Raw genomic sequence first — 26683 nt, 5'->3', positions numbered from 1 at the left:
GTTGAAATCCCCAGTGTGATTTCTAGGTGTTCAGTGCCTAGAGGCCAGCACACAGAGGCTGGAGCTGATTTCATCTGTTTTCTGTCTGTCTAAGAGGACTAAAGAGAGCTGACTGCTGGACCACATGGTTTTTGTCACAGTGACTGTCTCTCATAATTCTAAAATTATAATATTTTGCTGCAATACAGTTCTGCTATATCTTGGGCTATCTGTTCTCCTTTCCAGGAGCTAGTGTGATAGACTGTATTGCATAGTGAATAAAAGATTGTCAGCTTATCACAGACAATATAATCAGACAATTGCTTTACAGTTGTGTCTGCGGGATAAAGTGAACTGACAGAGATGAGATCAGTACTGTGATTCCTCTGTTAATTATTGAATTTATTGCTCTTTTTGCATTAACCATTTCTCCTATTTTCCACATGCAGCTGAAAAAAGTTGTATATTTTTTATATATGAATGGGTTGATGTATAAAGAATTTGCATCCAATCAGTGAAAGTGCATGTACATTTTGTGCAAATGGGGCAAAAAATAAAAAATAAATTCTGCATTCAGCCACTAGAGAGGGCCAAGTATTATAGGAATGTCTAACAGGAAACATATGTGCGCTTACACAAAATGATAGCAGCAACAATATGTGAGATAAACACAATAAACAATATAAATCAAAAAAATTGGCACTAAAAATGATATTAGAAACAGAAAAGTTGTGATTTTATGTGATATAGAAAATGTCCATGAATGTGCCCCAGGGCAGTGTCATCTGTGACGAAACGCATTGGGTCGCGACGTTCTGACGTCACCATGTACAGTATCCCGGAAGGATGGGTGTGCTTGGATAGCCAGCTGGCTTAATGTTTTACATGCGGTATTCCTTTTAACTGCTGTAAGTGCAACCTTTACTTTTTAGATTAAATAAGTACGATTTTACACTATGGTGATTTTATCATTTCTTTTGTGGGAATGCCATCCTTATAACTGTGGGTGGACATGTGGACCTATACCCATTGAATCACCCATCCCTGTTTCCTCTGCGTCCAAGAGGCCCTGGTGGGTTATGCCAAAGGTGTTGTTGACCTTCAGGTCCCTTCATTTTGGTAAGAGGCCAATTGATTTTGGTGGAGGAATTTCACTTTTGGTACCAATTTGCGGTAAGGATTATATGATTTGAAAACCTTCACTTCACTGGTGTTGGACTTCATGGACATTTTCTAAATCACATAAAATCACAACTTTTCTGTTTCTAAAATCATTTTTAGCGCAAGTTTTTTTTTAATTTATATTATAGTAATGTCTTAACTCCATCTAGTGGCCAAATGCAGAATTTTACATATAAAATCAATGGTTTACATTCAAACAGCACAGGATATCGCCTACTCACATGCTTTTTGTTTTTAAATTTGCCCCATTTCCACAAAATAACTGTATATACACTTTCACTGGGCAAATAGCTAAGTAAATTCTTTATAATTAGGCCCCTGTTTCACTGTGTGGAGGGTGTCACCACATCGAGGTAGGAACTGTAACCACATACTTATCAAAGCCAACACTAAGGTCCACGATGCTTAGGTCTTACATCAGTTCTTAACCAGGTATATTATTGTTACTTTGCCCCATGAAGCTTAGTTATGCTGATAAGCCAGATGTCAAAGGTCTGTGTTTGCCAAGTATAATACAATATTAGTAAAATATTAACATTAAGTGTAAGTCTAGCAAAAACACCTTTGTTGTAATTTAGGATATAGATGGGAAGGTTTAGGCTGGGTTCACACTGATGCACAGAGCCGCTCACAACAGGGGTCCATCGTGTCCCTCTGATTTCAGTCCGAATTTTTGCTAAATTCAGACCTGAAATGGACCAGAAGACGCACAGGACTCCTGTGAAATTCGCACTGGAGCAGCCCAGGAGATATGTGAACCGACTCCAGTTGGTTCCAGTTCACATAGCGAGCCGGTCATAATCTCCTGCCATGCAAATTGGATGTGGGAAAACCCGCTTCAAATTCGCATTATTGTGAACCGAGCCTTAGAGTCCTTGTGACGGGAGTCACTTTGTTTGGGGGACCCGTGGAACACAGCTTACCTTAGAGAGTTTGGGAAATACCTCTCTCAGCCCCCTAGGTCCCTCTTATTTGTAAGTCACCCCGTGTCTATTAGGGATACAGGGTGACCAAGAAGCCCAGTCTGGCCTGCCCAAACCAGACTTCCACAGACTGATCGGCTATGAGAGCTCCATGCGCCCGGCCGGGACAAACTAACAAACTATGTGGAACTTTATCAAGGAAGCTGCCATGATGGATTGACTCTTTGGGACTTGTTACCTGACTAACTCAGGCACAGACTGATTGGAGGTCTGGTACCTGGTTAGTCTACCTTTGGGGGGGAAGATATGTGACAGTACTCACCATCACTGGGAGTTAAAGACAGATACTTAATGGTTTGGATTGCTTCAAATGGGTTCTGTGTTTACCTATGATAATGTGTATTAAACTTCAATGTCAGAGACAGGCTTTCCCTATTGTTTGTGTATTGAGGTGATGTGTATTCTGTTAAGCCTGTCTGTTCCATTGTTAAATGTTAATGAACTCATATATTGTTCTGTCCAGATGGCTAGATAATTAGTTCAGGCTAATTCTATATCTGTATACAATTTCATCTGAATATGATAATGTAATCAAGCAACCCCTGACCTGTGTGTGGTAATTTGATCAGGAAGGGGATGTGCTCATGTGTGTATAAATTGAGTGTAAACTGTTCAATAGAGGGAGAAGGTTCCAAAATGTATACAAGCTAAGTTGTCGGCTAGCTTTGTATGGGGGCGGCTGGAAAATCTGATATCTATGTTCAGGACTGTAGGAAGCCGTATACTGATGGAAGTCCACAAGCACAGTGTGGGTCGTGGTTCTGTTGCAGTCCTTGTCAGGTTTTTTACTGATATTTGAACCTCCATTGAGGAGATTGCCTTCTCTTCCTTTTTAAGTTTTACCATACAGGAAGTTTTGGAGAATCTGAAAATGTTAATCAGCAGAGGTTTTACCCTTAATGGTCTCTAATAAAATACATTCTATTGTAATTTTTGTTGCTGTTGGAGAATTCCCCTCACTTCCTGTTTGGTAATACTCCTTGAGTGAGGATAATTCTAGATCGAGATTTGAACCCTTTCTTGATTTTTTTGAAAAACAGTTTTGGCTTGATATACGCTTCCTAACCTCACACTTTATAATTATTATGCGTTATTCCACAGTTTGAGCTGTGATGGCAGAAAGCTGGACAGTTCCTGCATCCAACTGGACTCTGCAATATGTTCCAGCAAATCTCTGAGGTCTCTGAATTTGTCAGGAAGCTGTCTGATTGGTCCTCTGTTCACTTGCATATTGAAAGCTCTTTCCAGCCCATCATGTAAACTCCAAGAATTAATGTAAGTGCAAATTGCAGAGTTATTTTATATTATATAGGGGGAAAAGTTTGAACCTCAGTGGGGGTTTTTTAATGGTGCCCGTGGCCCCACCTTGGGAGATTTCCTTTCACTTCCAGTCCTGGTGACCACATTGTCACAGCCAGAGGAAATAAGGAGAAATCACCCCCAGGTGATTGTGCATAGCATGATACTGTGTCTCTGGTAGGGTTGCCACCTTTTCTTCAAGCCAGACCCGAGCACTTTAGCGGCACACAGAAGTTCAAATAGTTGTAAAAACCAGTATAACCTTTTTAAAAAGTGTGCTGCACCAAAACGCATGGGATCTTGTTTCCATGGGTTTGGCCACAGGTGAATGAGCATAAAAGCAAGGTGCGTGGTTGTGCCATTAAGACTTAATGGCATCACTGCACACCTGCAAAAGGGCTGTGTGTTTTTGTGCATTGCAGGGATGCACGCGATATTGCGCACAATTTTGCAATGCAAAAATGTCCACTTAGGGCAGGGGTGTCCCCATCAGATTGCCCCCTTATATCTGGTTGCCCCCTTACTTCAGGTGCCCCACCAGAGCCTCATCTTACATCTGGTGTCCCCATCAGAGTCCCTTTATACTTCTGGTTTCCCCATCATATTCCCTTCTTACATCTGGTGTCCCCATCATATTCCCTTCTTACATCTGGTGTCCCCAGTAGAGTGCCCCCTTACATCAGGTGTCCGTATCAGAGTCCATCCTTACATCAAGTGCCCCCATCAGAGACCCTCTTCCATCAGAAGCCCCCATCAGAGTCGCTTCATACATCAGGTGCCCACATCAGAGTCTCTTCTTGCATCAGGTGCCTCCATCACAGTCCCACCTTACATCAGGTGCCCCCATCAGTGTCACCCTTACATCTGGTGTCCCCATCATAGTCCCTCTATACATCTAGTGTCCACATCAGAGTGCCCCCTTACATTTGGTGCCCCCATCAGAGTGCCCCCCTTATAACTGATGTCCCTATCAGATTTCCCCCTTACATCTGGTGTCCCCATCAGACTGCCCCCTTACATCTGGTGTCCCCATTGAAGTCCCTCCTTACTTCAGGTGCCCCTACTAGAGTCCCCTCTTACATCTGGTGTCCCCATCCGAGGCTCTCTATACTTCTGGTGTCCCTATCAGAGTTCCTCCTTACACCTGGTGTCCCCAGAAGAGTGCCCCCCACATCTGGTGCCACTATCAGAGTCCCTCCTTACATTAGGTGCCCCCATCAGAGTCTCTACTTACATCAGGTGCCCCATCAGAGACCCTCTTATATCAGGTGCCCCCATCAGAGTCCCTCCTTACAGCAGATGCCCCTAGCTGTCTCTCCCTTTCCCTCTGTACTCACAGGCCACAAACTGCAAAGAAAGCCGCTCCTCCTTCCTTTCTCTAGTCTGTCACTCCCCTGCAGTGATGTGCAGAGACTCAGGTAAATTCTCTGTGTCAGTGCCAGCTCTCTATCGCCCCCCTGCAGGCTGGAGGGTGGAGAATGCCTAATCCTCTCTCCAGCTATCTTAGGGAGCCACGGTATGGTCTGAATAATATGTCTGATTTTCAGGCGGACTAAAAAAAAACGGGGGGGGGTGGGGGGGTGGGGGGGTGTTGAAAGGGGCATTAATTTCTTTTTACTATATCCATACACACATGTTTTGCCTTCCATGTCTGTTTTAAACTGACTGGGTTGTTTTACAAGGTGAGGATGTACATATACTTTAAGTTTCGCTTTAATGCAATAATTATATTTGGTTTGTGATTCTAATGTTTTGCTGCCCTCTTGTGTTCAAATATGGTATTGTCACTTTTCTTTCTTTCTTTCTTTCTTTTTTTCTTTCCTTCCTTCCTTTTTCTTTTACTATACCCATACACAAATGTTTTGCCTTCCATGTCTATTTTAAACTGACTGGATTGTTTTATAAGGCGAGGATTTACATATACTTTAAGTTTCGCTTTAATGCAATAATTATATTTGGTTTGTGATTCTAATGTTTTGCTGCCCTCTTGTGTTCAAATATGGTATTGTCACTTTTCTTTCTTTCTTTCTTTCTTTCTTTCTTTCTTTCTTTCTTTCTTTCTTTCTTTCTTTCTTTCTTTCTTTCTTTCTTTCTTTCTTTCTTTCTTTCTTTCTCTCTTTCTCTCTTTCTCTCTTTCTTTCTTTCTTTCTTTCTTTCTTTCTTTCTTTCTTTCTTTCTTTCATGGTCTACATACATTTTCCTTACTTTTTTTTTTTTGCAGATTGAAGGATAGCAAATTAACAGACAGTTCCTCCTCACAGCTGGCATCTGCAATAGGTCAAAATCAGTCTCTCAGGAAACTTGACCTGTCCTATAACCACCTGGTTGGTCCTCACTTCAGAGACTTAATAACAGCTCTGTCCAGTCCGACATGCAGGATAGAGGAACTACAGTGAGTAATCCCAGAGTCATTGGGGGGGGGGGGGGATCTGGCCAGTAACACACCTCCTGTATTAGTGCGCCTCCTCTAGATGAAGACACACTGGGGGCACCTTTGGACAGCAGCATTGTCAGGTTGGGGGAAGGGGAACGTTAGATGTACTAGCGAATATAAATACACTAACAAATTGAAAGCAAATACCAGCTAATACTTTACAAGCAATTACAGCAAACTGTTTTTTCCTTTTGGAAAACAACAGACTTACTGGCTCTATCCCCAAAAGAAAATAGCATTAAAAAAAAAGAAAAGAAAACAAATGCAGTCATCACATGTAAGAATTGGTAAGCTGCGATATAATAAATGTTTGCTTTTGGGTTTAGTACTGCTTGTAAGACCAGATGACCAGGTTTGTGTTTCTCCAACAGGCTGGAGAAGATTGGGATGACCAATGAACATGCCCCATTGCTTCTTTCACTGAAAAACAATAGGAGGCTCTCAGTCCTGAACGTGGGACGGAATTCTTTAGGGGACAATGCATCCAGCAACATCGCAGACCAGTTGCTGGAAAACCTGAAAGAGCTTCGGTAGGTAGACCAGAGCTAAAGTCAAGTCAAAAATGTCAGTCAAGGGTCCGAACTGTCCGCCACAATGTCGCAGTCCCGCAAAAAAAATCGCAAATCGCCACCATTACTCGTTAAAAAAAAAACAATAAAAATTACAAAAATCTTTCCCTTAGTAAACGCAATAACTTTTGCGCAAACCAATCAAAATTCGCTTTTTGCGATTTTTTTTTTTACCAAACATATGTAGCAGAAAACAAATTGGCCTAAAATGTTAAAAAAAATTGATTTTTACATTTTTTTGGGGGGAATTTCATATAAGAAAATGTGAAAAATATTGTTATTTTTGCAAAATTGTTTTTATTATTTTTTTGCTTATAGTTTTTTGTATTTGATCACCTGTGCGAAAAATCGCACAGGTGATCAAATACCACCAAAAGAAAGCTCTGTTTGTGGAAAAAAAAGGACATCAAATTTGTTTGGGTACAGCGTCGCGCGACTGCGCAATTGTCAGTTAAAGTCACGCAGTGCCGAATCGCAAAATAGGCCCTGGTCAGGAAGGGGGTAAAATCTTTCGGGGCTTAAGTGGTTAAGGTTAAAATTTTACACATTTATTTTGTTTTACAATTTTTTCAGTTATTTATTACAATGTTTAATTTTTTTTTTTTTACAATTTGTTATTTTTTTACAGGACAGGGAAGCCGGCATTCCTGCTGGGGGGCATCACAGTGATAGGGGGGCACAAGGGAAGGGGGGATCAGAAGCAGGCAGAGCAGGGAGGGAGATCGGTGTCAGAGAAGCAATTACAGGAATGATGCCCTGTGTCTGTGTCTCTCCCTGCAGCAGGTGAAAGCCGGCAGGAGGGGGGGGGGGCTGGCTTTCAGCTGCTGCAGAGAGGCGCACAGGCCTCCTTCTGTAATTGCCCCTCCCCCTGACCACACCGATTCCCCAATGCTATTGGGGCCCCCCTGTGTGCCCGGGCCCCCCTACAAGAGTACTGGTGCCCCCCCCCCCCCTATCAGCGGCCCTGCACATTATTCTACCCTTTTTTGAAAATGTCAGTTGCCTGGCAGTGATGCTGACCTTTTAATTGGCTTTAAAGTGGTTCTAAAAGCTAGATATTTTTTTTAACCCTAATTCCTTGCATTAAGGTAAACTATGTCCCCAGTAGTAGTATTGCCTACTCACCCCTATATAGTTACCTTAATTATATCTTGATCCGGTGCTGTACCCTCTCCTCTCTTCCTATCCTCACAGGCAGGTAGGCAGCAGCTGGAGCCATTGGCTCCTGCTGCTGTCAATCAAATCCTGTGAGCGGGGGGGGGGGGGCACGCCCGAACTGCACTGTGTGTGTCTATGGACTCACACAGCCTGGCTCCGGAGCTAGCCTGAACATCTGCCCCATAGCAAGCAGTATGCTCTGGGGTAGACTCAGAAGGACTGGAGAGCCCCAATGGAAAACCCCAGAAGGGCAGGTAAGTATAAAATGTGTGTTATTTTATAAAAAAAAGAAATTCCAGCCTTTATAACCACTTTAATTTTTTCCCGGTCACTTACCTGGAACAGAGATGTAGGTGAGGAGAGCCAGAGAAAAGCTAATTTATATCATCAGGTAGAATAGGAAAATTGTATAGAAAAAAAGAATTGATGCTCCTGCGCTTGAGGGGTTGTTATAGCTAGAAACACGACTTCTAGCTGGTATTGTCTTCATCCTGCTGTGCTGCCACTCTCAACGGGTCGGGGAAACCCAAAGGAAACTGAAAAGAAAGAATGCAGAGGGCGCCCCAGCCTAGCGCATTACCTTTAAAACAATTTATTTGTTAAAATTGTATGTACATCATAATCACAAAAATGGATAAAAAACTGTCACAAAATAGAACAATAAGTCCACCGGAAATGTCCACTGGGCGTGGTTCACTGGTACAGACCATGGTTAGGTGTAGACCATGGTTACGCGTTTCAGGGGTGTCCCCCCCTTCCTCAGAGCTAATTTTCAGGTACAGATGGCTAAGCTTTTTATCATCGATAGGTCACATGGCTTCTAGCATATGGCCCACCCATTTGGGCGGGTCAATTAATTGTTATCACATGATTTTGGACTCAATAATCCTAATACTAGGGTACAACTGGAAATAAATAGCACTGCATTAAGCTATAAAAATAATACTATATACACATATACAGTATCTCACAGAAGTGAGTACACCCCTCACATTTTACGAGTTACGCTTTAAGGACTGATAAGCTGCTTTATCTTATATTGTTTTTTTATACAATTTAGTATAAGTAGCCTTTGATGCTACTGATTGGCAGAAGCCATAACTCTTATTTAATTACTTTGCTTCTAGCAAACCCTCCTATCTTGGTGCTAGAAATTGGGATAGACCAGCTAAAATCAGGGCTAGAGACGTATGAAGACATGGATGAACCTCGTTCTCCCAGCAAGTACAAAAAATAACAATTGTTTTATTTCTTTTTTAGAATTGCTTTCAGTACACTTTATGGGAAAAAAGCTGGGAGTCCACAAACTGGAACAGAAGATCTCAGTTAACATCGACAGGCTGCCAATTTTCTTTATTGCAACCGATACATTAAAGCAGAACTCCAGCCAAAGATAACAATGGCACAATAAAACCAACTTTTTCTACGATTTTCAATTTCAATCCTGTGATTTCCCATTCAGTACTTTTTTCTGCCACTAGATGTCCTCAGTCTGAAGGACATCATCATCCAACCCTCTTCCTTTGAGCCAAGGTCATCTAGAATCCACCTCCAACCTTTGACTGGACAGAGGAAGGAGAAGCTGCGCAACGATGAACTCATCTCTCCATCACCCTGCTTTGTCCTCCTATCACCTTGTGCTGCATCTTTTTCTCACACCCTAGCCTGCAAAAGCCTGATACCAGTGAAGCAAAAATCTATCCTCCATTTTGTTTCCTCGACTACATCTTGTGATTAAAACTCTAGACTCAGCTTAATTAAAAAGCCTATCTAAGCAAATGCCCTTGAAAGTGATTCAACAAGAACATTCTGCTTGTGTGGTCAAAACAACCCTGAGGACACGATTGATATAGTGTCAATTATATTTTATCTTTGGCTTGCATACAAGTATGTGACTTGAAGCACATAATGGTAAACTGCTTTTCTTGTATCAATTCTATGTATAATCTCCTGGAAAGGGATTTCCCTTTTAACTCTCTCTATAAAACGTTTTTTACTGTTTGAATAAAGCCGAGCATTCTGTGATAACGTACCTGCCGTCTCTGTCTCATTGAGTGCTCCCAGATATCTGAAGGAACTTTGATGCCTAGGGCAATGCGAGTCTGAATTATTGCCAAAAACCAGGTCAAAATTCAGATACTTACTGTATTTTCACAAATTAATGAAATAGTTAAAGGATGAATCCACCCTAAAAATAAAATCCCTGCATCTATAGATCTCCATGATCTAACACTAACCCATCTAACCCTATACAGAAGAAATCCGTATACTTATCTTTTATGAAGCCAATCCGACCCGATCTCCAGTGGTGGAAGCTCTGCAGAGGACACGGCCGCCAATGGCTATGAAATGAATGGGGAGTGACCTCACCCATAGACTTACTATGGGACTTCCATTGTGGGCTGTGTCTTGCACCTATACAGCGAAGCCGCGACTGACAACTCAGCATGGGATCGGGTCGGATTGGCTTCAAAAAAGGTAATTATACTGATATCTTCTTTTTACAGGGTTAGATAGGTTAGTGTTAGATAGTGGAGGTCTTAGATGCAGGGATTTTACTTTTAGGGTGGACTTATCCTTTAATATTTACAGAGTGGCATTAACCACTTGCCGACCGCCCACAGTATATTTACTGCGGCCGTCAGCCCCGTACAGGCAAAGTGACGTAGTACTACGTTGTTAGCCTGAGAGCCTCCAGGGGGCGAGCGCGCGCCGCCAGAGGCGCGCTCCCGCCCCCGCTCGTTCCCTAACATGTCCGCGCGTGTGACCGGCGGATCCGATGTCCGCCGGTCACTCGCGATCTCCCGGTGGAGAGGGAGAAAGGCAGGCGGCTGATGTAAACAAAGCCGCCTGTCATTCTCCCTGGTGTAACTGCAGAGATCATACGATCCTGCTATGTAGGATCATATGTCTCTGTGGTTACATCACTAGCCACACCCCTTTACAGTTGGAAGCACGCCCCTAGGGACATACTTAACCCCTGCATCACCAATAAAGTTAACCCCTTCCCTGCCAGTGTCATTTTTGCAGTAACAGTGCATATGTATAGCACTGATTACTGTAGTAATGTCACTGGTACCCCCAAAAGTGTCAAAAATGTCAGTCAAGGGTCCGATCTGTCCGCCGCAATGTCGCAGTCCCACAAAAAAAATCGCAGATCACCGCCATTACTCGTTAAAAAAAAAAAAACAATAAAAATTACATAAATCTTTCCCTTAGTTAGTAAACGCAATAACCTTTGCGCAAACCAATCAAAATACGCTTATTGTGATTTTTTTTTACCAAACATATGTAGCAGAAAACAAATTGGCCTAAAATGTTAAAAAATTTTGATTTTTACTTTTTTTGGGGGGGGGGAATTTCATATAAAAAAATGTGAAAAATATTATTTTTTCAAAATTGTCGCTCTTTTTTTGTTTATAGCGCAAAAAAGTAAAACTCGCACAGGTGATCAAATACCACCAAAAGAAAGCTCTGTTTGTGGGAAAAAAGGACGTCAATTTCATTTGGGTACAGCGTCGCACGACCGCGCAATTGTCCGTTAAAGTCACGCAGTGCCAAATCGCAAAATAGGGCCTGGTCTTTGGGCAGCCAAATCCACCGGGGCTTAAGTGGTTAATTTGTGTCTTTTTATATCTGCCTAAAGTTCAGCTTTAAGTAAACCTGTCATTGGTAAACATTGGGGTTCCTATTGCTGACCTTCCTGTAACAATTCTAGTTACTGACTCTGTGGTATATTTTTATGTATATATTTGCAAACATCCCAATATCCCATAGCTTACTACAAGTAGCATCTAGATTTTCTGAGTTATAGAACCGAAGCAAGTATGCAGAGCAGGAAAGTCTTAAAGAAGTCAGAAGAACTTACATTATCTAGATTGTTCTGGGTTAGCGACTTTAACCACTTGCTGACCCGCCCTATAGCAGATTTACTGCTACAGGATGACAGGTTTGTGCCGGATGACGTATTTCTGCCATGATTATTCACAGCAGAAGCCAATCTGCAGGTGTCGGGTAGAGTTCTGTTCTGATAGGAGGTATAGGGGTGGATTTTGTGTTCCTGCAAAGCAGGGAATAAAATCCATCTCTTTCCCTAGTAAAAGCATCATACATAGTACACAAAAATCAAAGAACAAACATGAGGGCGAACCGGCCTAGTGCATTATCCTCTATAAAGGTTTTATTGGATAAAAGGTATAAAAATACTCACAAACAGAGTCTTGGTAAAAGCATATCAAATGGATACAGTGCTATCTGCATCAGAACCACAAGGTATAGCGTCCTCTGAAGCTAGGCTTAGGCGTTTCGAGGCTTCGCCTCTTCCTCAGAGGCTCTGAGATTATTTTACCAAGACTCTGTTTGTGAGTATTTTTATACCTTTTATTCAATAAAAGGATAATGCACTAGGCGGTGCGTCCTTGTGTTTGCTCTTTGATTTTAGTGATCTCAGACTACCCTGATCTTGAAATGGGGCTGCAAGGCCGAAGTATCCAAGCAAAGCCAAGTAAAAAGTCTTCGGTAGCCACATGAGTGTGGCTGGATGTGGTTAGATGATTACCTCTGAGGGAAGGAAATAGGTGCTCTGCGCCAAATTTTTGTTTTCATAGTACACAAAAACACTGGCTAGGCACACAGCTAGGGGTGTGGGAGAGATAGAGCCGCTCAGGTGTGTAAGTCCAACCTGGTGCTTGTAAGACCCGTCATCCGGATGAAGTGCAAAGAAGTAGTAGAACCGCACTCAGGAAGATGAAAGTAAAAATAATACTTTTTTATTCTTCAAATCATAGATGAACAGACAGTGCAGGGGAACAGGCAATCCAAGGTTAACGCGTTTCACGGCACATACAGTCGCTTACTCATAACCCTTTATGAGGTTATGAGTAAGCGGCTGTATGTGCCGTGAAACGCGTTAACCTTGGATTGCCTGTTCCCCTGCACTGTCTGTTCATCTATGATTTGAAGAATAAAAAAGTATTATTTTTACTTTCATCTACCTGAGTGCGGTTCTACTACTTCTAGGCACACAGTTAACCCCTTGATTACCCTAAATGTTTAACCTCTTCCCAGTGTCATTAGTAAAGTGATTCCATATTTTTAGCACTGATCACTGTATTAGTGTCACTGGTTTCCACAAAGTGTCAGTTATTGTCCGATTGTCCACCACAATATCACAATCCGGCTATAAATCACTGATCACCATCATAACTAGTATAAAAAAAGAAATAAATAAAAATTCCAGTATCTATCTCATAGTTTGTAGACACTTTAACGTTTGCGTAAAACAATCAATATACGCTTATTTGGTTTTTTTTTTTTACAAAGTTATGTAGCAGAATACATATTGGCCTAAATTTATGAAGACATTTGATGTTTTTACATTTTTATTGGATATGTTTTATTGCAGAAAGTTAAAAAAAAAATTATATATATATACTGTATATATATATATATTTTTTTTTAATTGACGGTCTTTTTGTGTTTATAGCACAAAAATTAAAAAAGGCAGTGGTAATCAAATACCACCAAAAGAAAGCTCTATAGGGACATAACTTTTATTTGGGTACAGCATTGCATGACCCCGCAATTGGCAGTTAAAATAAAGCAGTGCCGTATCACAACAAATGGCCTAGTCATGAAGGGGGGTAAATCTTCCGGAGATCAAGTGGTTAAAAATTGATGCAAGGAGACTAGCGTGACAACCAGACAACTAGTATTCTCAGAAGAAGTTAGCAGCGGTGGGCTGTATGTTATTCTCACGTCAGGTTTTCTTGAATAAACCAAGGTCAGGAGTTACTGTGGTGCGATGGTCACTTTCAGAATTATAATGCAGTAGTGAAGAAACTGCGGTATTTACTTTTAGTTAACCTGATGCAGCAATGATGTACAAAGCTTTTTCATATTTAGGTATTTTCTACAATATATTAACCTTTTACTTATTTTTGTTTGTGCTCAAATTTTATTTATTAATGTCCATATGGGCTCTTTCTAGCGCTTTTTACATGGAGCGCATAAGCAATAGGTTTACTGTTATTCCTCCTTCCCTGGCAGCACATAGTCACCTTTCCTTAATCCCCTCTAGGTCTCCAGCCTATGTTGGAAACTTTAAAAAAATTTGCGGGTAAAAGCACAAAAATATTTTGTATAGTAAATGCTTACTTGCAGTATTTCTTCTTTCCATAAACAAATGTTATTGACTTGCATTATGACTCTGAACTAGCTATAGAACTGACACTCCTGGAAGGGTCAATTCTCTAGCACAGCCCCCTCCTTCCTCTACATGGCATAGCCTACTACTCTTCTGGGAGTGTCTAATTACTGTGTCAGGACCAGGCTCTAAATCCACGACCTCTGCTATGTCCAGGAGTAGTTCTTGCTGAGCCACCTGAGATGCTGAACAACTCCTTGTCGGATGCCTTAGGTCAATATTGACTTGCAGTGGCGGCTGGTGCTCCATGGGCCGGGGGAGGGTGGCAGATGGACCACACCATACCCCCCCCCCCCCCCGGACCAAACAAGCACACACACCCGTCGCCGGCTCACTCACCCCTCACCCTAGACATGTGGACAGGCAGCAGCAGCGGCGGCAGCTTCTCCATCAGTCTTCTGCATCTCCTCCTCCTTGGCCAATGGCATGGCTTCTCCTTTCGGCCAATTGGGAAACGGGTCTCAGGACCCGCTTCCTGATTGGCCAGGAGGAGGAGCCGTGTGACAATAGCGAATATTCACTCGCTATTGTAACACAACTGGGTGGCACTGCGCCCCGAGCCCACCCTTTTTTTAAGCCTATTAGAGCCTCTGGCTCTAATCACGTGCTTAAAAAAAAAAACACATTGGAATCCATGCATCCGGCGCCCTGCATGTAGATTAGGAGGCCGGATTCATGGATAGGGGGACCGCGCCCCTGCACCCCCAATGCACCAGCTACCATTGTTGACTTGTCTTTTGTTTCTGATGGACCTTGAACTCTTTTCTGTCCCCATCAACTTCCTGATTTAGGCCATGCATCTGTACTTCCTGTTTGCCAGATTATTGTGCTCTCTCTAGCTGATAAATTGCTCCCTTTTGTACCTACAGCTGTCTTTATCTCCACTACCACTATTTACTGACCTTTGACTTGTTCCTCGACTTTGTTTCCGCTTGATCCCAGCCTGCAACCACTTAGTTACATAGTTAGTGAGGTTGAAAAAAGACATCAGTCCATCCAGTTCAACCTTTGGTGTGTGTGTTTGATGTTAACAGTACATTGTATACCCCTGTATGTTTTGGTCTTTAAGGTGCCCATCTAATAGTTTTTTGAAACTATAGATACTCCCCGCTGATACCACTGCTTGTGGAAGAGAATTCCACATCCCCACTGCTCTGACAGTAAAGAACCCCCGTATTTTAAGGTTAAACCGTTTTTCCTCTAGTTTTAGTGAGTGGCCACGTGTCTTAATGTATTCCCTTTCTCTGAAAAGATGGTTCTCTGTGCTAGGGTCACCAGTACAATATTTGTACATTGATATCATATCCCCTCTCAAGCGTCTCTTCTCCAGAGAGAATAAGTTCAATGCTTGTAGTCTTTCCTCATAGCTGAGATCCTCCATTCCCCTAATTATTTTTGTTGACCTTCTCTGGACTCTCTCCAGTTCCAGCATTTGTTACCAACCTTTGGCTTGTTTACTGACTACTCTTCTGCTTGATCCCTACCTGCTATACCAGTCACTGAACCCTGGGTTGCTCACCTCCTGAGAGAGCTATCCCGAGGACCACGATCTGCTACTAACACGCAGCAAAACCCATCTCCACCATCAGGAGCTCAGGTGAATACTGGTTAGTACTTAGAGCCAGCAAATCAAGTAAGCCCACATCATCCTCCAGGGTGACCTGCTTGTGTACTTATCCATCTGGTTAATGGGAGCCTCTTCATAGCTACTGGTCTCCAAGCCTGACCCCTGACCGTGATATACTGTCTGTGCTGACTCAGTTCCTCTGCCCTTCCCTTCTACATAACTTTTTATGTAGCTGTTGGGGGAAGCACATAGTTCTGAGTGGGGATTTCTGCTTGAGACGCTGGCGTCACATCCAAGATGGTGGCACCCAACAGCAGTCTAAGGGGCTTTAGATGCCTAAACAAGGGAGGCCTTTACAGGTAAATAACATGCATAAATACATTATATGCATATATAATTATATGATAAGACTGTTGTTGAAATAAGGTATTTTTATTAGAAGCCCCACCAACAACACATACTCGCCATTCCTTCACTCCCCAACTGCTCCATTCAGTAAAGTTGGGGTATAGGCGACCATGTGACTCGCTTTATCTTAAGTGACGGCTCTGGTGCTTGCTGATGGGCCCAATGTCCCCTGAGAGAAGGTAAATATTTCTTGGCATTGTCTAGGTTCTAAATATAATTACATGGAACTTACAGAGGACTTCCTCTACGTTGCTTCTGTTGGCTGAATCGAGAAGTGGTGAAATTAAGAAAAGGTGAGTATACCCTGCTTGGTCGGGAATGCTTTACAATGAACCTATTGGTTTGCCATGCATTGGAATAGCTCAGGTTCAGTTTACAACTACAACAAGAAAATAAGAAGGAGTGGAGGCCACATAGGCAAAATGTTGTCTTTGCTGATCTTACGCGCAGGTTCTGCTCACATGGTGGATAAAGGAATGCCATACAGAGGGACCTGCAAATAGGTCCACTGCTCATCAATAATCACAGCTTTAATCATCCAGGTAAATGAGGGATACTCACGCTAACATGTCTGAAAATTATTTCATCAAGTTGTGTTCCTCTGAAATGCAATTGATTTCTATATTATAGTCCACAGTACAATCTTCCATAGGTGTTTCCCCCATACTTATTACCAAGATAATATGTTCTCAAATTATGGGGAATGAAAAGGGAAGCTAGACATTTTGAGTTATTATTCTAAAGATGACTTGTAAAACTCGGACTATTATTGTAAACATTTTGTGATCTTTATGTATTTACTGCTCATTGTTCTCATGACCTACAGTGTGATTACAGACACTGAATCCCTGTAGCATAAATGTAAATGAGATGGGTTAAAGATAGATTCAGCTCCTGTTCTCCACCTGTAGAGAACCCCCACAGACACGTTTCGCTCTTTTTGGGGCTTAATCGTAGAGACCCCTATGATTAAGCCCGAAAAAGGGTGAAACCCGTCTGAGGAGTTCTCTAGTTCTCTACAGGTGGAGAACAGGAGATTGGGACATCTTTTACCTATTTCATTCACATTTATGCAACAGGGAGTTGGTGTCTGTGTGCAGATGACCACCATTTTGCTGGGCCTTTTAGAGCCTGACAAGCCGATCCTGTCTGTCTTGCATCAGTTGCACTTGCTAATCTGTCTGACACAGGTTTGAGGGCCTTAGAGTGGTACTATTTTCACAGTTTTTTTTTTGCAGTATCATTTGTCAAAGGATCTTCTACTGCGTTTAGCTGTCCATTGGTGCCATTGGCGTGCCTGCCAGTTTGCAGACAGTTCTTTCTTTGACTGAGGTTACCAAAGGAGATCATCCTATAAGCTAGTGCATCTTATTCCTCCCAGGTTTAAACATTTTTCTTTAGGTATCCTGTCCCACTAATCCCAAAGGATAGAGGAATGGTTAAATTACCTTCCACCCAAAATAGCTCTACAGTGTGCATGGCTGTGTTTGTATGATGACGGTAGCAAGTATAAATTCCAACTGCCATACTTTTGGACCCTGTTCCCTTTGTCCTTTTTTTTTTCATAGCTTGCTATCCTTCATAAGTGATGCACAAACCTGTATAAAAATATATTGTTCACTCTCCTATATATTATTGTTGCCTATTTTCATACACTTAAACTCCTGGACCCTGACTTCCCCAGTGATCATCTTACAGGCAGAATCTCCCAGTGATTAGTTCTAGTTTAATGGTGCACTTGATCAAATAAAATGGGTCTAGTTCAAGAAACGCCATCACCTTGCATGTGGGTGTCTGTATAACCTTACTCACCTTGCCAGCACTCATCCACACTTCTGCTAGCTTATCCAGTGAAATACCAGGTATGGGAGAGCATGTGACCTCCTCCCATGTGACAGCACTCAAGTATAAAAACCAATAGCTAGGCCACAGCGCTATCATAGAATAGAGGGAGTGATACCACTACTATCCTTAGCGTTCAACACCAGCAGACATCTTAAATTCTGGTGCTGGCTGTGGTGCAGAACCACTGGCAAAGCAAGTTAGAATGGGTCGGGTGTAGCCCCTTTACAGACACAGAATGGACAAGGTGACAAGTCCCTTTTAATATTGACTGTGTAGCACAACACCCAAGGGAGCTGCTGATGTCAGGTTCCCCTGGGTTACCACTAGTAACGGTAGACATTAAATCTGACTTGTATCTTAGGCAGACTTCTGGGAAAATTGGTGAGCCAATCACACAAGCAGGAAATGATGTTTCTGGGATGTGGTCAGTAACAGCTCCAGGTAGCCACATTGCATTGCATTTGCATAACATTACAACAGCTGCATAATAAAAAGGAAAGGCAATTTTTAACAACATTCAATTACAATATGATTTGTGTCGCAATCGTAAACGCTGTATTGTTTTTTCTTTATTTGCTAATTTTTTTTCCCATGAAAATGGAGTTACCCTTAAGTGCAGGATAAGCAAAACAGACAAAATGAATACTAAATCCGAAAAGGTAGTAATGGAAAAAAATACACACACATTTATGGTTAGGGTTTGCAGAAAGCTTCCTTTCCATCTAAACCAAAACATTAACTAGATTAACATAGGAATTGTAAGTCTAACATGTGAGGTTTATAAGTAACTAAAAGAAGATATACTGTAGGTCCACAGAGGCTCACAAACATATACATGGTCAGACTTGACAAAGACACACAATTTTGAAACCATGCCCACAAAAATATCCTTTTGAAGGTCAAAATGCAAAACAATTCCAGCAAACAGATCAAACAATCATCAAACCACAGCCTTAGTGGGGTGTGATTCAGTCGTTATATACTATCTCCAGCCCTCAAATTTTCCACTTGCCTGCTTGCATTTTGGGAGTGGAAAATTATGTAGGGTGAGCTCTGGGAGCCTTTCAGGGGAAGAGAGGAGAGGAAAGCCGGTCAGCCGACGGATTTGATAATGTCAGAGCGGCGGATCATCCAACTGTAACAGCTTTAATTGTAATTGCCGAGCGCTCGCCGACACACACAGTTCCGCCTCCTAGCCTGGCTTCTTTGATAGACAGAACACCTGGCCAACCAGGACGTGTGACGTCTATCAAAGAAGCTGGGCTAGGAGGCAGGACTGTGTGCGTCGTTGAGCACCCGGCAATTACAATTAAAGCTGTTACAGCGGGATGATCTGCCGCTCCTCTATCCAGATCAATTCCTCTATATGCAGCCGCCCCACCGCTCCTCCTATGCAACTTCTTTTTTTCTTTTGCTGGCCCCCCAGTGCTGTACAGCCCCCCCTCTCCAGCCCCTTAGTGCTCTTCAGCCCTCCCAGTGCTCTTCAGCCCCCCCAATGCTCTTCAGCCTTCCCAGTGCTCTTCAGCCCCCCTCTCTAGCCCCCCAGTGCTCTTCAGCCCCCCCCTCCAGACCCCCCAGTGCTCTTCAGCCCCCCCTCCAGCCCCTTAGTGCTCTTCAGCCCCCCCCCCTCCAGCCCCCTCAGTGCTCTTCAGCCCCCCAGTGCTCTTCAGCCCCCCTCCAGCCCTTTAGTGCTCTTCAGTCCCCCCCTCTACAGCCCCCCTAGTGCTATTAGCCCCCCACCCTCCAGTCCCTCAGTGCTCTTCAGCTCCCCTTTCAGCCCCCTCCCCCCCAGTGCTCTTCAGCCCCCAGCCCTCCAGACCCTTGATGGGCACTGATGAGGCTGCACTGATGGACACTGAAAATGTTGTTATTAATATTTATTTTTGTAACTTCTGCATTAATGCAAAAACATTTAACAGTGTAATTTTATGAGATAATTTATGAGGGTGTGTTTAGGGGCGGAATTAGGGGCGGACCAGGTAGGAGTTGGGTGGGGCAACTGGTGGCAAGTAACTCATAAGGCCTGGCTAGTAGCTCAGGACTTTAAATCTTGAGCCCTGCTTTCTCTATCCCTCCCCCCCCCCCCGCAAAAAAATTACAAAATCCAACAAATGCAAGCAAAATTGATGACCTCTTCACAGACAAAGCAAACCACACTAGTGCAGGCCTTTATATAACATAGGTTGGATTGATATCACACCTACACCCACCCAGCAAAGGGCATGCCCACCAATTCTGTCTCTTCATGCCTTAAGTTCTCACACCTGTGGATCGAGAACATACGCTTGGCAAATGAAAGAATGCATCAGCATATGTACCGTATTTTCTGGCGTATAAGATGACTGGGCGTATATGACGACCCCCCTATTACATGATCTACCGGTAATACTTATACTTAGGTTACCTTGGAGATATTATACTGGCGTATAAGACGACCTCCCATTTTTGGGGGATTTTTTTGAGGTTCAAAAGTAGTCTTATACGCCAGAAAATACAGTATCTTTGCAGGGTAAACAGAAAAAAGACAAATGTCCCAGGCTCTGGCCATGATCAGTGATACCAAAAACCAAACTATTCAAGTGGTAAGTTGTTGTGCATGTGGAGGATACAAAGCAGGACATGTCAACTTTGTGAGGGCTGCTTCACACAAACTGTTGACAAAACATATTTATCATTCATCATCAGCATACAACAAATATAAGTGCAGGATCACACCATACTTATACATCCATGTCTGCCCCCAAACACACAGTTCTAGATTTGGTGCAAAAACCACAGTCACTTTATTTATAATGTCATATCTTGGTTTTCCATTATATGAAACCCATCAGAAATATAATACCTTGTATTATATTTCTGAAAATGAAACTATAACACCAGACAAACTTCTAGCTAGGTAGTGCAATGTTTGTGATTTGAACCAACAACCCTGGTGCTGCAAGGCAGAAGTGCTAACCAGGTAGCCATTGTGATGTCACATGCATGGGGCCTCCATCTCTGTGATATTAAACAGCTCTAAGTCTCTGGAGACTTAAAATGTTGCTCAATGCACATACATGTACCCTAGAAGTCTTGAGCGCCATTGACCAACCTGTTTCAGTGATATGCCATCTGGGTCCAAGGCTGGGTATGTCTGATTACTGTCAGCATGCTCCTATAGGCCCATCTCTAATTTTGAGGCTTTTTTGTTGGTAAGAGGCTGCAATTGGTGCTGGTGTGGAATGCACAAGGCTTAAACTTGTCCTTCAAACAAGAAACACAAAGAAAGGCGCATCGACCTTGTGCATTATCCTCAATATAGGCTTTATTGTTAAAACATAGAAATGGCTACTCACAAGCAAAGGTATAAATCAATCACATCAGACTCAAAATCTTGAGTATCGAGAGTAGTCCATATGAATGTCCCTTGTCCTATTAGGATGACGGCTGACGCGTTTCAAGGCATATGCCTCTTCCTCAGAGCCACTGTGTCATAGTCTACTCTCGATACTCCAGATTTTGAGTCCGATGTTAATGATTTATACCTTTGCTTGTGAGTAGCCATTTCTATGTTTTAACAATAAAGCCTATATTGAGGATAATGCGCTAGGTCGATGCGCCTTTCTTTGTGTTTCTTGTTTGCAGTATTGTTGGACTGCCCCAGTCCTTTTAGGCAGCAGGATCCTAACCATCCAAGACGCCATTTTGAAAGTCCCGTGGGCAGAGCCGTCAAGGAGTCGGCTTTTATGAGCGCAGGAGATATGTGGTTTATCCACCTTGTTTTGATTGGAGCAGTTATACTTGTCCTTCCCTGTGGAACACATATGATAAGTGATTTAATTATTTTAATGAGGCTTAAAGTTAAACTATAAAAATGAAAAATTCCTTTAAATATCGTGCCTGGGGGATCCCCTTAATATGCCTGTACGATGTATATAGCCTGCTGCTGCAATACTGACATTTCTAAAGGAAAAAATGTCATATACAAATATACATACGAATTTCAAATCGCATGTACTTGTCATACAGGTGCAGAAAAATCAGGCCTTTGCTGTTGGTGGTGCCTGAACACCCTAACACCTCGCAGTTACTCTTGCTGGGAGCAGGAACGGGCCCTGCTGGTAAAAATTCCATACAAATTTGAAATTGCATGTCCTTGTCATACAGGTGCAGAAAAATTTGGCCTTGGTTGTTGGTGGTGCCTGAACACTGCAACCCCTCGCAGTTACTCTTGATGGGTGCAGGAACGGGGCCTGCTGGTAAAAAATGTATACAAATTTGAAATTGGCTAAGATCAAGTGTTGTGTGTGTTCTTATCAGTGATCTAGTGGGGGTCGCTGTGCTGTCATCTGACCTGGCCAAGGTTGGGTGGCGGCTATGCAAACCTGCTGGAGTGATGGAGACCTGGAAGGTTAGTATCGGCAGGAACTGAAACTGAAATTTGGCCTTTGATGTTGGTGGTGCCTTAACACCGTAAGCCCTCACAGTTACTCTTGCTGGGTGCAGGAACGGGACCTGCTGGTAAGAATTCCATACAAATTTGAAATCACATGTACTTGTCATACAGGTGCAAAAAATTGGGCCTTTGGTGTTGGTGGTGCCTGAACACCGTAACCCCTCACAGTTACTCATGCTGGGCGCAAGGCACAGGGACAGGGCCTGCTGTTAAAAATTACATACGAAATTTAAATTGTATGCACCTGTCATAGAAGTGCAGAAAAATTAGGTTTTTGGGTGTTGGTGGTGACCTAAACCAAAAACATTGTTGTAAGCTAGCAGAATCAAGGTAGACGAATAGGATAGGCAGCATATGCAGTCTTTAAGGGATGGCAGACCCCTAGCAAACTCAATCAGTTACATCAGCATCAGGGGCTTGATAACTGCTGTTGATCCAGGACTGATTCATTTTGATAAAAGTCAGCTGGTCAACAGAGTCTGCCTCCAGCAGCACTGAATGTCCATTTGGAAAGCACACTGGAAGCAGCACAGGCCAGTAGCTCCATTGCATATTGAGCAAGTTCTGGCCAGTGGTCCATCCTCAAGACCCAATAACCCAGTGGATGCTCAGTTGGAAAGGTCTCCTTGATAGCACAAATCCTCAGGTCCTTTCGCAGGTTTTGCGGAATCAGGGAGCCCATGCAATGTAAGTTTGAGGAAGCATGAGCTTCTGAGTCCTCTGGGTCACTAAGGATGACATTGTCAGGAGCAACCTCTCCCCAACCACGTACAACTCCTGGGGTTTCTGGGGAATGAAAACCATCCCTTGAAGACTGCTGTATGCTATCCTCTACATCCATGCTACCACAATCCTCCTCCTCCTCTTCTTTCTCCTGTGTGTTTTGTGTCCCTGCAGGCATGATATCAGAATAAAGGGGGTCTTGTGAGGAAAAGAAGTGCTCCTCTTCCTCCCACTGTTCTGCCTCAAGTGCCCTGTCCATGATTCCATGAAGCGTGTGCTCCAGCAGGTAGACTAGAGGGATAATGTCACTGATACATGCATCGTCCCAGCTCACCATCCTTGTGGCCTCCTCAATTGGGGACAGTGCATGCATCCTTTATCAAAAGCCACTGGCGTGCCAAAAAAAAGCCAAGCTCCCTTGAGCCTTTTCTTGTGCCATACTCACACAGGTACTCATTGATGGCCCTCTGCTGCATGTGCAGCTACTGCAGCATTACCAATGTTGAGTTCCACCTGGTGGGCATGTCACAAACGAGGCGGTTGGTGGGCAGGTTAAATTCCAGATAGCCAAGCACTGGCATTGTATGAACGCCGGAAATGGCCACAGACTTTTCTGGCCTGCCTCAGGAGATCTTGGAAGCCTGGGTATCTGGTCAAGAAATGCTGCACCACTAGATTCAGAACATTTGTCAAGCATGGAACATGTGTCAAGTTTTTTTCTGTTGGAGGGCGGAGAGAAGGTTGGTGCCATTGTCGCATACAACCATTCCTGGCTCAAGCTGTCGTGGCGTCAACCATCTCTGCCCCGGTGTGACTCCTATCCCATAGACAGACCAACTGAAGCACTGCATGGCATCTTCGAGCCTGACTGCTTGCCTAGCCCCTTGAACGCTTAGGGAGCACTGCTGCTTCAGAGGAAAATTTAGCAGAAGAAGACATGGAGGAAGAAGAAAAGGAGGAGGAGGTGGTGGAGTAGCCAGATGTGGCACAACCAGCACCAGCTTTTTGGAGGCGTGGTGGTAAAACAAGCTGCAGCACTGAACCCTGTCCTGCATCCTTCCCAGCTGCCAGCAGAGTTATCCAGTGTGCCGGGAAGGAAATGTAATGTCCCTGTCCATGCCTGCTTGACCAAGAGTCAGCAGTAATGTGAACCTTCCTGCTGACTGCTCTGTCCAACGAGGCTAAAACACTACCTTCCACATGACGGTAGAGAGCCGGAATGGCCTTACAAGAAAAGAAATGTCTTTTTGGAACCTGCCACTGTGGTACAGCACATTTCACAAATTCGCGAAAGGGAGCCGAGTCTACCAGATGAAAAGGCAGCAATTGTAATGCTAGCAATTTGGTCAAGCTAGCATTAAGATGCTGAGCAGGTGGATGGCTGGGATAGTATTTCCTTCTACGGTTCTGCAACTGGGGTAGTGAAATTTGCCTGCTGCTCAAATCAAATGGTGGTGTACTGCTAGCAGATTGGGTGCAAGTATCCGTGGCACTCATTGCTATACCATCATCCCTATCAATGCAGGTTTTTGAGAAGACATGAGGTATAGTAGGGTTAGAGATCCCAGATGAGGAGCAAGGTGAAGTATTCTTATTTTTATCTTGTGGCTCTTTCAGGTGCTGTTGCCAACGGACTGCATGGCAGGTCGTCATATGTATTGTCAAGCATGTGGTGCCAAAGCGGCTGGTGTTCTGGCCATGCTTGATCCGCTTCAGACAGATGTTGCAAACAGCAATGCTGCAGTCTACTGCACATGTGTTGAAAAAAGCCCACACTAATGAACTTTTGGATGTCCGCGGGGAGTTTGCAGCACCCTGCACCTGTGGAGCTCTGTTCTGTGATGCTATAGGTTGGCTATTCCAATGGCCGCCCCTGGAGCACATCCTGCCTTGTTGGAGTTGTGTCTCCTCCCCCTCACTTTCCGCCCATTTTTACGGACGTGTACGCATTTTTATCGTTTGTGAATTTCCAAAGTCACGATAGCGCCTGCTTACACTTCCTAAGGCGTAGGATTGTAACTATTTTTATGGTCTGAGCATGCGCACATGTGCTGCTTCACAGTCGTAGGCTGTGGGAGAATTTTTCTCTTCTCAGACTTTCCTTGAAATTCCTTTTTAAACAAAAGTTTTGAAAATGTTTTAAAGCAGAGCATCTCCAAACAATACACCACATCTTTAAGAACCATTGTAGCTATGCTATCATGCTCTAAACATTATTTCCATGTGCATTAGTGGTACTTTTAGCACCACTACTAATTTACTTGCTCGCTGACGTTTATTGCCGATAGTGAATTCGCATTTGCAACTACGTTCTCCCGCATGCTATAATGAGTTCAGTTTAGAGCAAATCTATGGCGGTTCCGCAGTAGAAACTAAAAGTGCTCACGTACACCAGCTAGGCGTTATAGTAAATTAGACCCTATATTTCTAACACCTCAACCACAGGATTAATCTCACTGATAGGAGTTCCTGGAATTGTAGCAATACTTTATTCCTGCATGCTCTTGGTGGTTACTATGCCAGCTGTTTCTATATTCTGCATGTGTTTTATTCATTTCCTCTTAGAGCTCCGCTAGCTTCCACAGCGATGGTGTGCTCTCAGTACCATCTTTGCAATTGTCTGGTTGTATGCGGTTTCTTATCAAGGACAGGAAAACTTATATTGGTCTCCTAGGTCATCTGTATACTGCAAAGAAAATATGTTTGCCAAAATATTATCAATATATTTAAGTTATTAGAGAACGGACATTATTACATTTTTCTTGTGCCAAGATGTTGGGCCCCGTCAAAGCTTTGGCAGACCATTGGGCATAGATCTAATTCAATAATTTGAATTTTTATTAATATTATCATTATTCAGGTTTAATTATTAAAAAGAAAATTTTTTCCCCTGGCTTGTGAGACTGAAAGTTCCCCTGTAGTACTGTTCTTCTCTCTTCGGTTAATAATCTGCTGATCCTGGAGCATGTCTGCTTGTGATGATGGAACACTTCCTTGCTGCCTCTCAGCAATTACTTTACTTATTGCTATTTGCTTTAATGAAGACCATTTGAGTTTATTAAGCAAAAACGATGGTGGTTTTAAGATTTCTATTACCTTTAGCACAGTTATCCATTAAAGGTAACCTCCAGTAATTCTCCAACAACATTCCTAAATATATTTTATTAATTTTGTATTTTTTTTACATCATCTAAGGCAGTGATGGCAAACTTTGGCACCCCCCAGATGTTTTGGAACTACATTTCCCATGATGCCCAACTACACTGCAGAGTGCATCATGGGAAATGTAATTCCAAAACATCTGAGGTGCCAAGGTTCACCATCACTGATCCAAGGCCAAAATCAATGGTTATGTTCATGCATGATAGGAAAGAAAAAAAATTAAAATAAATATCTCAAAAGATAGCATGTTTTTTTTTTTTTTTTTTTTTTTTTTTTTATAGCATTTATGCTCTTTTTTGCATTTTTGTGTGTAGCGCCCTCCTAGGTAGATGCTAGGATGAGTGTATTATAGTTTTTAATTTCTCCGCCTAACAGGGAAACAGCTAAGTAAATGTATGTGCTGTCTGCTTAAAGTGGTTGTAAACCCCCCTGAACTGTTTGTACCTATAGATAAGCCTATAATAAGGCTTACCTATAGGTACTGTAAATATCTGCTAAACTTGCACCATTTAGGAGATATTTACATTGCATGCAGCCGATGACGTCATCGGCGCATGCGCTCTGAAGGAACAGGTGCCCGTGCCATTTCTTCAAAGCCCTGTGCTGTAACTGGCTGCTCCCACGTGCAGACGTCACTCCGGCTCTGGCCAGAGTCCGCAGACCAGGAAGGAAGATGGGAGAGGATGGATGGGGCCTCCAGCGGGGATGACGTGGACTTTGTTTGCAGGTATGTG

The 26683-nt window shown here is 43.0% G+C and overlaps 1 protein-coding gene across 1 annotated transcript in view; it reads left to right on the top strand.

Moving 5' to 3' along the window:
- The window catches only part of LOC309569131 (NACHT, LRR and PYD domains-containing protein 12-like), a gene marked incomplete at both ends in the record, with an annotated part of 147791 nt that extends 138857 nt beyond the window's left edge, over window positions 1-8934 (top strand). Inside the window, 4 exons of the mRNA XM_082274893.1 lie at window positions 3246-3419; window positions 5665-5835; window positions 6249-6407; window positions 8865-8934. Of these exons, the coding sequence (XP_082131019.1) occupies window positions 3246-3419; window positions 5665-5835; window positions 6249-6407; window positions 8865-8934 (574 nt within the window). The remainder of the gene's footprint in view (window positions 1-3245; window positions 3420-5664; window positions 5836-6248; window positions 6408-8864) is intronic.
- Window positions 8935-26683: the final 17749 nt, after the last annotated feature.

This window comes from Pelophylax lessonae (assembly GCF_965119305.1).
Source record: "Pelophylax lessonae genome assembly, chromosome: 13".
NCBI classification, from domain to species: domain Eukaryota; kingdom Metazoa; phylum Chordata; class Amphibia; order Anura; family Ranidae; genus Pelophylax; species Pelophylax lessonae.
This window is presented reverse-complemented; position numbering and strand designations above follow the sequence as displayed.